At 36.2% G+C, this 12,763-nt stretch overlaps 1 protein-coding gene and 1 pseudogene across 1 annotated transcript in view; both read right to left on the bottom strand.

Moving 5' to 3' along the window:
* YEATS2 (YEATS domain containing 2) overlaps positions 1-12,763 on the bottom strand; it is a 108,062-nt gene that overhangs the window by 58,360 nt on the left and 36,939 nt on the right. The window contains exon 7 of the mRNA XM_068968241.1: positions 7,245-7,406. Coding sequence (XP_068824342.1) covers positions 7,245-7,406 — 162 coding nt within the window. The remainder of the gene's footprint in view (positions 1-7,244; positions 7,407-12,763) is intronic.
* On the bottom strand, positions 1,843-2,189 carry LOC138089368 (large ribosomal subunit protein eL30 pseudogene; annotated as a pseudogene).

Raw genomic sequence — 12,763 nt, forward strand, 5'->3', positions numbered from 1 at the left:
AGGAAAATCCCCTGGAGAAGGGACAGGTTACCCTCCAGTATTCTTGGACTTCCCTGGTAGCTCAGACAATAAAGAATCCGCCCGCAATGTGGGAGACCTGGGTTGGGAAGATCCCCTGGAGGGGGGCACGGCAACCCACTCCAGTATTCTGGCCTGGAGAACCCCCATGGACAGAGAAGTGTGGTGGGTCACAATCCACGGGGGTCACAGAGTCAGACACGAATGAGCAACAAAGTACAGCACAGATTCCTCATAGGGGGTGAAATGTATCAAAAACCAAGAAGAAAAACTCACAGAGTACTGGACTTTAAAAATGGCTTTCTTAAAAATATAGAATGAAGCATAACTCCTTGTCCAACTAATTAATTCAAATGCCCAACCAGTCTTTTAAGATCACTTCTAGTGACCCCAAATCCACTATCTAATGAAACTTCCTATTACATTTCTTTTTTTAATTTAAATAAGCTCTGGCCAGTTTTTTTTTAAATTATTTTAATTGGAGACTAGTTATTTTACAATACTGTACATGTGTCCCCCACTTCTTATCCATTCGTCTGCCGATGGACATCTAGGTTGCTTCCATGTCCTAGCTATTGTAAACAGTGCTGCGATGAACACTGGGGTCCACGTGTCTCTTTCAATTCTGGTTTCCTCAGTGTGTATGCCCAGCAGTGGGATTGCTGGGTCATATGGCAGTTCTATTTCCCATTTTTTTAAGGAATCTCCACACTGTTCTCCATAGTGGCTGTACTAGTTTGCATTCCCACCAACAGTGTGAGAGGGTTCCCTTTTCTCTGCACCCTCTCCAGCATTTATTGTTTGTAGACTTTTTGATAGCAGCCATTCTGACTGGCATGAGATGGTACCTCACTGTGGTTTTGATTTGCATTTCTCTGATAATGAGTGATGTTGAACATCTTTTCATGTGTTTGATAGCCATCTGTATGTCTTCTTTGGAGAAATGTCTATTTAGTTCTTTGGCCCATTTTTTTATTGGGTCGTTTATTTTTCTGGTACTGAGCTGCTTGTATATTTTTGAGATTATCTGTCAGTTGCTTCGTTTGCTATTATTTCCTCCCATTCTGAAGGTTATTTTCTTACCTTGCTTATAGTTTCCTTTGTTGTGCAAAAGCTTTTAAGTTTAATTAGGTCCAATTTGTTTATTTTTGTTTTTATTTCCATTACTCTGGGAGGTGGGTCATAGAGGATCCTGCTGTGATTTATGTCAGAGGGTTCTGCCTATGTTTTCCTCTAGGAGTTTTATAGTTTCTGGTCTTACTTTTAGATTTGTAGTCCATTTTGAGTTTATTTTTGTGCATGTGTTACAAAGTGTTCTGCTGCTGCTGCTGCTGCTGCTAAGTCGCTTCAGTCATGTCCAACTCTGTGCAACCCCACTGACGGCAGCCCACCAGGCTCCCCCATCCCTGGGATTCTCCAGGCAAGAACACTGGAGTGGGTTGCCATTTCCTTCTCCAATGCATGAAAGTGAAAAGTGAAAGTGAAGTCACTCAGTCGTGTCCAACCCTCAGCGACCCCATGGACTGCAGCCTACCAGGCTCTTCTGTCCATGGGATTTTCCAGGCAAGAGTACTGGAGTGGGCTGCCATTGCCTTCTCCAGAAAGTGTTCTAGTTTCTTTCTTTTACAAGTGGTTGACCAGTTTTCCCAGCACCACTTATTAAAGAGATCGTCTTTTCTCCATTGTATATTCCTGCCTCCTTTTGTCAAAGATAAAGTGTCCATAGGTGTGTGGATTTATCTCTGGGCTTTCTATTTTGTTCCATTGATCTATATTTCTGTCTTTGTGCCTGGCCAGTTTTATTAAAGAAAATTTGTACACAATTTACTTTTCACCAGTCTGTGCTGGCATGCTTCTGATGATATCAGAATCACCTGGATCAATGATAGCCAGTGTGCATACCCTGCAGTATTTTCCACATGCTGTGCCCAATTCAGTATTATTGCCACTGTAGTGATGGACACCAGTTTTGGCCAATCAGCATAATACTCTATTTCAGATTTCCTCAGGGCTGGGCAATCGCTAGTGAGGATGACCAGTTTTGCTTTGCCTTGTCTGATCATTTTCAGAGTTTGCTTGTAGCCTAGCACATACTTTTCACTTTTCTTAACCAGCTGAAGCCCAGAGTTGATTGACTCCAGTGACTCTGTTATTTTCTTTGCGGCCACCATCTTCTGGTCTTAGGTACAGGATGTCCCCAACCAAGAGCATCTGCCAGGATGGCCAGGGAGCAAGAAAGGGCTTACATTTCTGAAGAGCTCTGTTATAAAAAAGATTTCATTTTCCTCCTGCAAGTCGTATGCTTTCTGCAATCACAAATAAATTCTTCCTCCATAGGACCTTCAAAAAATCTAAAACATTCCACTAAGCTGTCCACCCTGAAGGGTAAACACATTCTGTTTCTTGTAACAGCAGTAGAAGCAGATACTTATATTATTTAGCATAATCCTACTACTCTTCTAAGCCCTTTGTATCTATTAACTAATCTAATCTTTATAACCACAATATGAAACATCCTGAGACACAGTGAGGCTAAGTAACTAGCTGAAGGTCACATAGCAATTAAGTAGTGAATCTGAGATTTAATCTCAAGTAACAGGCTCCAGAGTGCTGGCCCCCATCCCTCACCCCCGTGATCCTTTTTTTTTTAAATGATACAATTTGAAGAGGCTCACTAGGACAGTCCTTTGGGGGCCTAGTCCATTGTAGTCTCTCACATACAAAGGCCAGGAATATTCTAACACCGGAACCATGTGTTCTTCATGTTTGAAATCCCTGTATCAAGTCCTAAGCCTAGCAAACATGTAGTGACTATCTTGTGCCTAAAATCAAAGTTACAGTCACAGCTTTTAGAAAGTTGGCTAAGGATGGCCATAGCAACTGAACTTAATGGAAAACAGATGGTTTGTCGGAGCAGACTCTACCCATGCTCTTCATCAGGTAATGTGCTCTGACAAGGAGACTCACAGTGCATGGGAAACACACATACACTTTGGTTCAGAGAGATTATCCTTAAATTTCAAGTCAGCTGAAAAGATTTCACCTACTCATCACATTACTCTAGATACTTTGACACAAGAAACATCTTAAAAGTCTCGTAGAGAACATAGAGTTAAATTAAATCAAGAACACAGGTTAATGTTCTGTCATACCTGAAGTTTAAAGTTCAGTTCTAAGGACAATATTTTAAGAATACAGATAAACTGGAATGTGCCAGAGAATATAACCTGGAGGGCAGAGGAACACAAAGTCACATAAACAACTGAAACAAATGTGGATGTCTGGCTTGGAGGAAAACAGAAGAGACCTAACAGTGCTCTCAAAATATCTCAACAACAGCTATATGGAAAAGAGTTTATAATGATTCTGTGTGGTGTCACAAAATGTATGGAAGTGTACTGGTTAGAAGTTAAAGGAAGTTAGGACTCTCCTCAATATAATTCAGTTCAGTCGCTCAGTTGTGTCCGACTCTTTGAGACCCCATGGATTGCAGCATGCCAGGCTTCCCTGTCCATCATCAATTCCTGGAGCTTGCTCAAACTCATGTCTATCAAGTCCGTGAATGCCATCCAACCATCTCATCCTCTGTCATCCCCTTCTCATCCCACCTTCAATCCTTCCCAGCATCAGGGTCTTTTCCAATGAGTCAGTTCTTTACATCAGATGGCCAAAGTATTAGAGCTTCAGCATCAGTCTTTCCAATGAATATACAGGACTGATTTCCTTTAGGATAGACTGGTTGGATCTCCTTGCAGTCCAAGGGACTCTCAAGAGTCTTCTCCAACACCACAGTTAGAAAGCATCAATTCTTAGGTGCTCAACTTTCTTTATAGTCCTCAATATAATTAAAAACTTCCAAACAAACATAGCCACTTACAAATAGAAAGGCCCACATCACGAATTCATCATTCACTCAGCATGAAATGAGCATTTACTATATGCTAGGCATGATTCTAGATAAAGACAATTAAGAAAAATTCCCAAACATCCAGAAGTTCTGAATCTAGTAAGGGAGACATACATGTAAATTAGTAAGTGTAATAACAAATTTATATACATTACTTGCTATGAAAACAGAGGTATGGTTGATCATTAACAAACTGTTTCTCTAGAAACACACACAAGCAAGGTTCTCTTTTAAAATACTATTTAAAAATCATAATATTGTACTTAATAAAACATACAGTAAAGTATGCTCTTGGGAAGGGTATGTGGTAATAGTTTAATTCACAACCTGTGAAAAACTTAACTGGTCAGACATAGCACCACAGCTAATTATGGAATACTGTCAAAGTGGCATGAGTCAAACAGAAAATGTGAAACCTCATAAATTTCACAAAACAAAGTTCATTTACAATTAACAGAAGACACTCTAGATGTAAAAGACAAGAGAGAAATTTGACAAGGAGCTATGGCATGATCTCTCCCCTAGATTTCCTCAGACTTAAAATACAATCTGATAAATGTGACCTTTACCTACAGATTGGGTTTCTTAGTAAATATAATTTCATATATTATTGCATGATACTTCTCTACAACCTAAAGGAAGCCATGTGTTTCACAAAGTCCAATTCTTGGGATGAGAACTGAGAAATAACATGGGCACTGATTTGCATCATCAAAGTATTCGGGTTTTACATAATGATCTTCTAACCCCACTTTTAGTAAATTAGATGTTTATCATCAATAAAAAAATATGATTAATACATTTTAACTGATTCACATGTTTTATATTAAATAAAATGCTTTCCTAAAACAGTGTTGTTGTTGTTGCTGTTTTATTGTATGGAATTTTTTGCCTGGACATTAAGACATATTTTTTATATTAATATTTATATCTTTATGGACAAAGTGCTTTTTAAACTCACCTACTATTTCTTAACAAAATCACTAAAATATCTGTACTTAAACAATAGGCTAATTTGGAGTTAGGATATCTAAACTCAGAAAATACTGTTAATCTTAAGTTATCTTAAAGTACAAAATATTGTTACTATTCTAAGAATTCAAGTAAACAATCATTTACTTGTATTTTAACCCCTGTAAGAAAGTAGGGCAAAGAAGGAATCATTGAGAAAGTTAACTTCTGAGTTATATCTTAAAGGATAAACGGCAGATCTTAAGAAAGACAGCTACACTGTGTCCACATAAGCATATGTATGTGTGTATAAGCAAAGAAGACAGACAATAGGAAGATGGTATTCCTAGCAAAGAAAACAAATCTAGGTCACCAGTGGAATTCTAGGTGAGGCTAGATGAGCTGTACTGGGTATTTCTAAAAGGTTTCATGAATCAGGTATAGACTGAAACAAAATCACAAGGTTTTTTCAACTCTAATGTCTGAGAGCCTATGAATGTACTTGCTCCTTTATCAATCTGTACCATTAGAATAAAACAGAATAGCAACACTTTTCCAAGGTTCTATCAAATGAAATATGTCAAGAAAATAAAGGAAGTAAAAGAAAAAAACCTTGTTTGCACTGGAAAACTCTTACACTGATTCATTCTCTTGGGTAGACAAGATAGAAAGATTCAATATCATGAAAAGTATGAAAATTAATCATTAATTCAATGTGATTTCAATCCATAAATCAACACTTAGAATCTAAAGTAACCTGGAACAACATATGTACTCAAGAATGACCAAGACAAAAATTGTAGAATAATAATAATGATGATGATCAGGGGAACATACTCTACCTAAGATCAGCATATTCTATTAAGCAAAACAATTAAAATAGTATAGTATTAGTACAGGAATCAAATTAACAAAATCTAGCATCAGATCCATGTTTTTATGAGAATTAAGTGCATATTAAAGGACAGATCAGCTGATAATTAATATATACCTAAATATCCATATGAAGAATATAAATGTTCTGTACTAGCTACAAAATCTCATTTCCAAGTATTTGACTTTTTCACCAACGCCTATCCTCCAGCTCCATTTCTAATCTATTTATTAGAAATAGATTTATTTTTTGACCCCCACAGAGATTTTCATTTCTTGTCCATAACAGTTTTCACTACCCATTACTGCTGTTATGTAATCTCCCAATGTAATCTCCTTCTCTCCTTACTCAGCTTAGATTCCATGGTATATCACTACCATATTATTATTATTAAAGAAAGGAAATCAATGAACTGGGAGACCAAGGTTTTGGAAGACTTGTCTATCTGCATGCCAAAGTCCTAAGAGTGATGGCAAGAGTACTGGTAGAGAGAATATCAGCACACTAGGCGCTACAATTGTTTTTGAAAGAGGAATGACTAGGAAATCAGTAAATGCTCCCAAAAAGGAGAAGCAGCAGATCTTATAAAATTTCAAAGGAGCAGAAGTTTTTAGAGAAAAGAAGGGGAAAACTGGTCTGGAAGCCACAAATACAAGCAAGACAGACAAGCACCCATTTCTAGAACCAATGGTATATATGGTGTGTAAGAGGGAAAAAAACAAAAACAAAAACAAAAGTTACCACTTTAAAGTTTTCTCAGGAGAAACAGTGTTCTCAGGAATTAGTCAGGTTTTACTTCAGTCAGGAGTGCTCTAAAGGAATGTTCTGAAGAAAGCTGAAGATACAGGAGATTTCACTGATAATAAACCAGAACCACTTCTACAATACATTCATATAGTGAACATATGTGTGATAGGTAACATCACATATAGATATGAACAATACACCTAAATGAAACAAATTTTACAAGAGTGTATATATATATATAATGTGTGTTTGTGTGTGTATAAAATCATTCCATCTTTGTGAAATAATCACAACAAAAAACTTCAATAGCTCTGTTAGATTAAAAACAGAGAAAAATATCATTAAAGGTTACTTCTGAGAGGGTGAGATCATGGGGAACTTACAACATTAAGTATTTCTATAAAGTCAGAATCCTTTATTAAGTTCTAATATATTCTGATAATCATAAAAACAGTAACATTTTTATATTTATCTATATCTATATAAACAAGTTATTTCCAGAGGAGAGGAGAATAAGCTGGTGTAATTCATATGGTAACAACCTGACAGGTGGGGATGGTACCTGTTCAGTGAGACAGAAATCTGCAATAAAGAACCACAGCTAAAATTATATTGTGACTAAAAGCCAAAGCTGATTAAATTATTAATAATACAAGAATTTCAAAGGTGTGTTCTTGAGTTAAACCACTTTCCTTCCACTTCAGTAATTCTGTACTTCTCAGGTTTAATAATTCAAATAGTGCTCACCTAACTTCCACAAGGTCATTTGGTTTATAGCTGGGATGAAGAAAGAACCAAACTTTCTTGACAAAATGATTAATACTGGGTTCTCTACGAGAGCCTCGGACATATACCATCCATTTGTGGGTTGACTGGTCATTTTCTTCTCTCTTATCAGGAGGTATATACCTAGAGTAGGGAGGGAAAAAAAAAGACTTGAAATCTTTGTTCCTAACAAACCAATTAACTACTACTTAAAACAGGATTAAAAATCAATTACAAGAAGAAAATGGGAAAATTTACACATACATAAAGAGTAGACAACATACTACTTACCAATTAATAGGGGAAAAAAGAAATCAAAAGAGAAATTAAAAAAATACCTAGAGACATCTGAAAATGGAAATAGAGCATACCAAAACTGCAGTGATGCAGCAAAAACAGTTCTAAGAAGGAAGTTTATAGAGATAAATGCCTACATAAAGAAAAAAAGATCTCAAATTAACAACCTAATTTTATACCCTAAGGAACTAGAAAGAGGAAAACAAACTAAACCCTAAGTTAGGAAAAGGAAAGAAATAACAAAGATCAGAGTGGAAACAAAGACTAAACACACAATAGAAAAGGCCAAAGAAAGAAGAGTTGGTTTTCTGAAAAGATAAAAAAGACAAATTTTATCTTTACACAGACTTACCAAGAGGAGGGACTCAAACAAATAAAATTATAAATGAAAGAAGAGATGTTATAACTGATACCACACAAACACAAAAGATCATAAAAGACTAAGAACAATTATACATCAACAAACTGGACAACTTAGCAGTAATGAATAAAACCTAGAAATAGACACCCTACCCAGACTGAATGGTGAAGAAATAGAAATCTGAACAGAACAGTTACTAGTAAGGAGACTGAATCAGCAAACAAAAACCTCCCAACAAAGTACATTCCAGGACCAGTGGTTTAAAGGGTGAATTCTACCAAACAGATAAAGATTTTATTCCAATCCTCAACCTCTTCCAAAAAATAAAAGAAGAGGGAACACTCAATGATCTCATTTTATGAAGCCAAAATTACCAATACCAGAGCCAAGTGAGGATATTACAAGAAAAGGAAATTATAAGCCAGTGTCCCTGATAAAGGGCTTCCCAGGTGGCTCAGTGGTCAAGAATCTGCCTGCGAATGCAGGAGATGCTGGTTCAATCCCTGGGTTGGCAAGATCTCCTAGAGAAGAAAATGGCAACCCACACCAGTATTCTTGCCTGGGAAATCCCATGGGCAATGGAGCATGGCAGGGTACAGTTCATGGGGTCACAAAAGAGTCATACATGACTGAGTGACTAAACAACAATCCTTGATAAAAGTAAATCCAAAATTCTTCAACAAAACATTAGCAAACAGAATTCAACAGTACTTTAAAAGTATCATACAACATGAGCAAGTGAGATTTATTCCAGGCATACAAGGATGGTTTGACATCTACAAATCAATGCAACACATCACACTAATGAAATGAAGGCTAAAAATTATGTAATCATCTCAAAAGATGCAGTAAAAGCATTTGACAAAATTCAGTATCTATTCATAATAAAAATTCTCAACTGCATATAGAGGAAGCATTTCTTAAAATAATAAAGCCACACAGGACAAGCCCACAGCTAAGATCATACTGAATGGTGAAAGCCAGAAGACTTTCCTCTAAGATCAGGAACAAGACAAGGATGTCCACTACTGCCATTTTTATTCAACACAGTACTCTAAGTCCTAGCCAGAGCAATTAGAGAAAAAAAAAAAAAAAAGAAGAAGAAGAAATAAAAGGCAAACTGAAAAGGAAGAAGTAAAATTCTCTCTATTTGCACAAAACATAATATCATACATAGAAAAACCTAAAGACTCCATCACAAAACTATTAAATGAATTCAGTAGAGTTGTAGGATATAAAATCAACATTAAAAAATCAGTTGTTTCTATATACTGACAACAAACTACCAGAAAGAGAAATTGACAATAATTTCATTTACAACAGCATCAAATACAATAAAACACTTAGCAATTTAACCAGAGGTAAAAGATCTGTACACTGAAAACTGTGAGACACTATCAACTATACGTCAGTAAACAAAAATAAAACTAAAAATCTGTAAGACACTGATGAAAGAAACTGAAGAAGGCATGGATATTCTGTGCTCAAGAACTGGAAAAACAGTTAAAATGTTCATACTACAATGCAATCTCTATCAAAATTCCAATGGCATTTTTTACAAATAGAAAAACAATCCTAAAATCTATGTGCAACAAGAAAAGATTCTGAATAGCCAAATCAATCATGAGAAGGAAGATAAAAGCTGAAAGCATCATGTTTCCTGGTTTCAAACTATATTACAAAGCTACAGCAATCAAAACGGTGTTGTACTGGAATAAAAACACATAAACCAATGCCACAAAATAGAGAGAGAAGAAATAAACTCACACTGGTCATTAATTTCCAATGAGAAAGCTAATATATACAGTGAGGTAAAGGATAGTTTCAATAAATGGTGCTGGGAAAACTGAAAAGCCACATGCAAAAGAATGAACTGAACCTCTATCCACACCAGACCCAAAATCGACCCAAAATGGATTCACAAGTTAAATTTAAGACCTAAAACCATAAAACTGGAAGAAAGTATAAAGGGCAAGCTTTTTTATATCTGTCTGGGCAACGATTTTTTAGATCTGACACCAAAAACAGAGGCAGTAACAGGACACTAATAGATGGAGAAATATACCATGTTCATGGATCAGAAGAATCAATATAGTGAAAATGAGTATACTACCCAAAGCAATCTACAGATTCAATGCAATCCCTATCAAGCTACCAGCGGTATTTTTCACAGAACTAGAACAAATAATTTCAAGATTTGTATGGAAATACAAAAAACCTCAAATAGCCAAAGCAATCTTGAGAAAGAAGAATGGAACTGGAGGAATCAACTTGCCTGACTTCAGGCTCTACTACAAAGCCACAGTCATCAAGACAGTATGGTACTAGCACAAAGACAGAAATATAGATCAATGGAACAAAACAGAAAGCCCAGAGATAAATCCACACACATATGGACACCTTATCTTTGACAAAGGAGGCAAGAATATACAATGGAGTAAAGACAATCTCTTTAACAAGTGGTGCTGGGAAAACTGGTCAACCACTTGTAAAAGAATGAAACTAGATCACTTTCTAACACCATACACAAAAATAAACTCAAAATGGATTAAAGATCTAAATGTAAGACCAGAAACTATAAAACTCCTAGAGGAGAACACAGGCAAAACACTCTCCGACATACATCACAGCAGGATCCTCTATGATCCACCTCCCAGAACACTGGAAATAAAAGCAAAAATAAACAAATGGGATCTAATTAAAATTAAAAGCTTCTGCACAACAAAGGAAAATATAAGCAAGGTGAAAAGACAGCCTTCTGAGTGGGAGAAAATAATAGCAAATGAAGCAACTGACAAACAACTAATCTCAAAAATATACAAGCAACTTATGCAGCTCAATTCCAGAAAAATAAACGACCCAATCAAAAAATGGGCCAAAGAACTAAATAGACATTTCTCCAAAGAAGACATACGGATGGCTAACAAACACATAAAAAGATGCTCAACATCACTCATTATCAGAGAAATGCAAATCAAGACCACAATGAGGTACCACTTCACACCAGTCAGAATGGCTGTGATCCAAAAGTCTGCAAGCAATAAATGCTGGAGAGGGTGTGGAGAAAAGGGAACCCTCTTACATTGTTGGTGGGAATGCAAACTAGTACAGTCACTATGGAGAACAGTGTGGAGATTCCTTAAAAAACTGTAAATAGAACTGCCTTATGACCCAGCAATCCCACTGCTGGGCATACACACTGAGGAAACCAGAATTGAAAGAGACATGGGTACCCCAATGTTCATCGCAGCACTGTTTATAATAGCCAGGACATGGAAACAACCTAGATGTCCATCAGCAGATGAATGGATAAGAAAGCTGTGGTACATATACACAATGGGGTATTACTCAGCCATTAAAAAGAATACATTTGAATCAGTTCTAATGAGATGGATGAAACTGGAGCCAATTATACAGAGTGAAGTAAGCCAGAAAGAAAAACACCAATACAGTATGCTAACACATATATATGGTATTTAGAAAGATGGTAATGATGACCCTGTATGTGAGACAGCAAGAGACACAGATGTGTAGAGCAGACTTTTGGACTCTGTGGGAGAGGGAGAGGGTGGGATGATTTGGGAGAACAGCATTGAAACATGTATACTATCATGTAAGAAATGAATCGCTAGTCTACGTTCGATGCAGGATACAGGATGCTTGGGGCTGGTGCACAGGGATGATCCAGAGAGATGATATGGGGTGGGAGGTGGGAGCGGGGTTCATGTTTGGGAACTCGTGTACATCGTGGCGGATTCATGTCAATGTATGGCAAAACCAATACAGTATTGTAAAGTAAAATAAAGCAAAAATAAAAATTTATTAAAAAAAAAACACAGAGGCAATAAAACCAAAACAAGTAGAACTACATCAAACTAAAAAGCATTTGTACATGAAAGGAAACCACCAACAAAATGAAAAGACAACCTATGGAATGGAAAAAGATACTTCTAAATCATGTATCTGATAAAGGGTTAATATTCAAAACATGAAGAACTCACAAAATAGCAAAACAAAGAAAAAACAAAAATATCTAATTTATAAATAGGCAGAGGATCAAACTAAACTTCCAGTTATAAACAAGTCATGTAATGTATAGGTAATGTATAGCTATGGTGACAGATGGTAACTAGACTTACTGTGGTAATCATTTTGCAATATATAAAAATATCAAATCACTATGCTGTCTACCTAAAACAAGTATAATGTTGCTAGATCAATTGTACTTCAATTAAACAAAACTATTTTTAAGGAGATAGATAAACATATTAACATACACACAGGAATATTATTCAGTCCTAAGAAAAAAGTAAATCCTGCCATTTTTGACAACATGGATAGATCGACCTTGATGGCATTATGGTAAGTGAAATAAGTCAAGCAAAGAAAGACAAATACTGCTTGGTATCACTTCTACGTGAAATCTAAGAAGAAAAATCAAACTCACAGAAGCAGAATAGAAAAATGGTTATCAGGAGCTGAAGAGTTGGAGAAAATTTTCCATTTAAAAAAACCCTAAAATTCAGGCAATATTTAACAGCCATATTACCTAACCAAAGTAAGTCTTTGCAGTTAACCCTTTTCTTTAAACTTTTTTTTTGGGGGGGAGGTCTGAAGAGGCAATCCCTTGAAGTTTTTGTTTTGTTTTCTAATTACCATCAGGCAATTAAAAAAAAAATCCTGCTTTTCCTGCTAAGCGGGTACACTAGGTAGAAACAAACTACCATACTTTATTCCTGGGTTAGGAAACCTCTAGCCTGTGGGGTGATTTCATTCAGGTTCAAAAGTTAGAACTCTGAACTCTTCTGTTTCCTACTCATTGCTGTCAAGGTTGCCAGTGGTT

This window comes from Capricornis sumatraensis, chromosome 1, assembly GCF_032405125.1.
Source record: "Capricornis sumatraensis isolate serow.1 chromosome 1, serow.2, whole genome shotgun sequence".
In the NCBI taxonomy this organism is placed as follows: domain Eukaryota; kingdom Metazoa; phylum Chordata; class Mammalia; order Artiodactyla; family Bovidae; genus Capricornis; species Capricornis sumatraensis.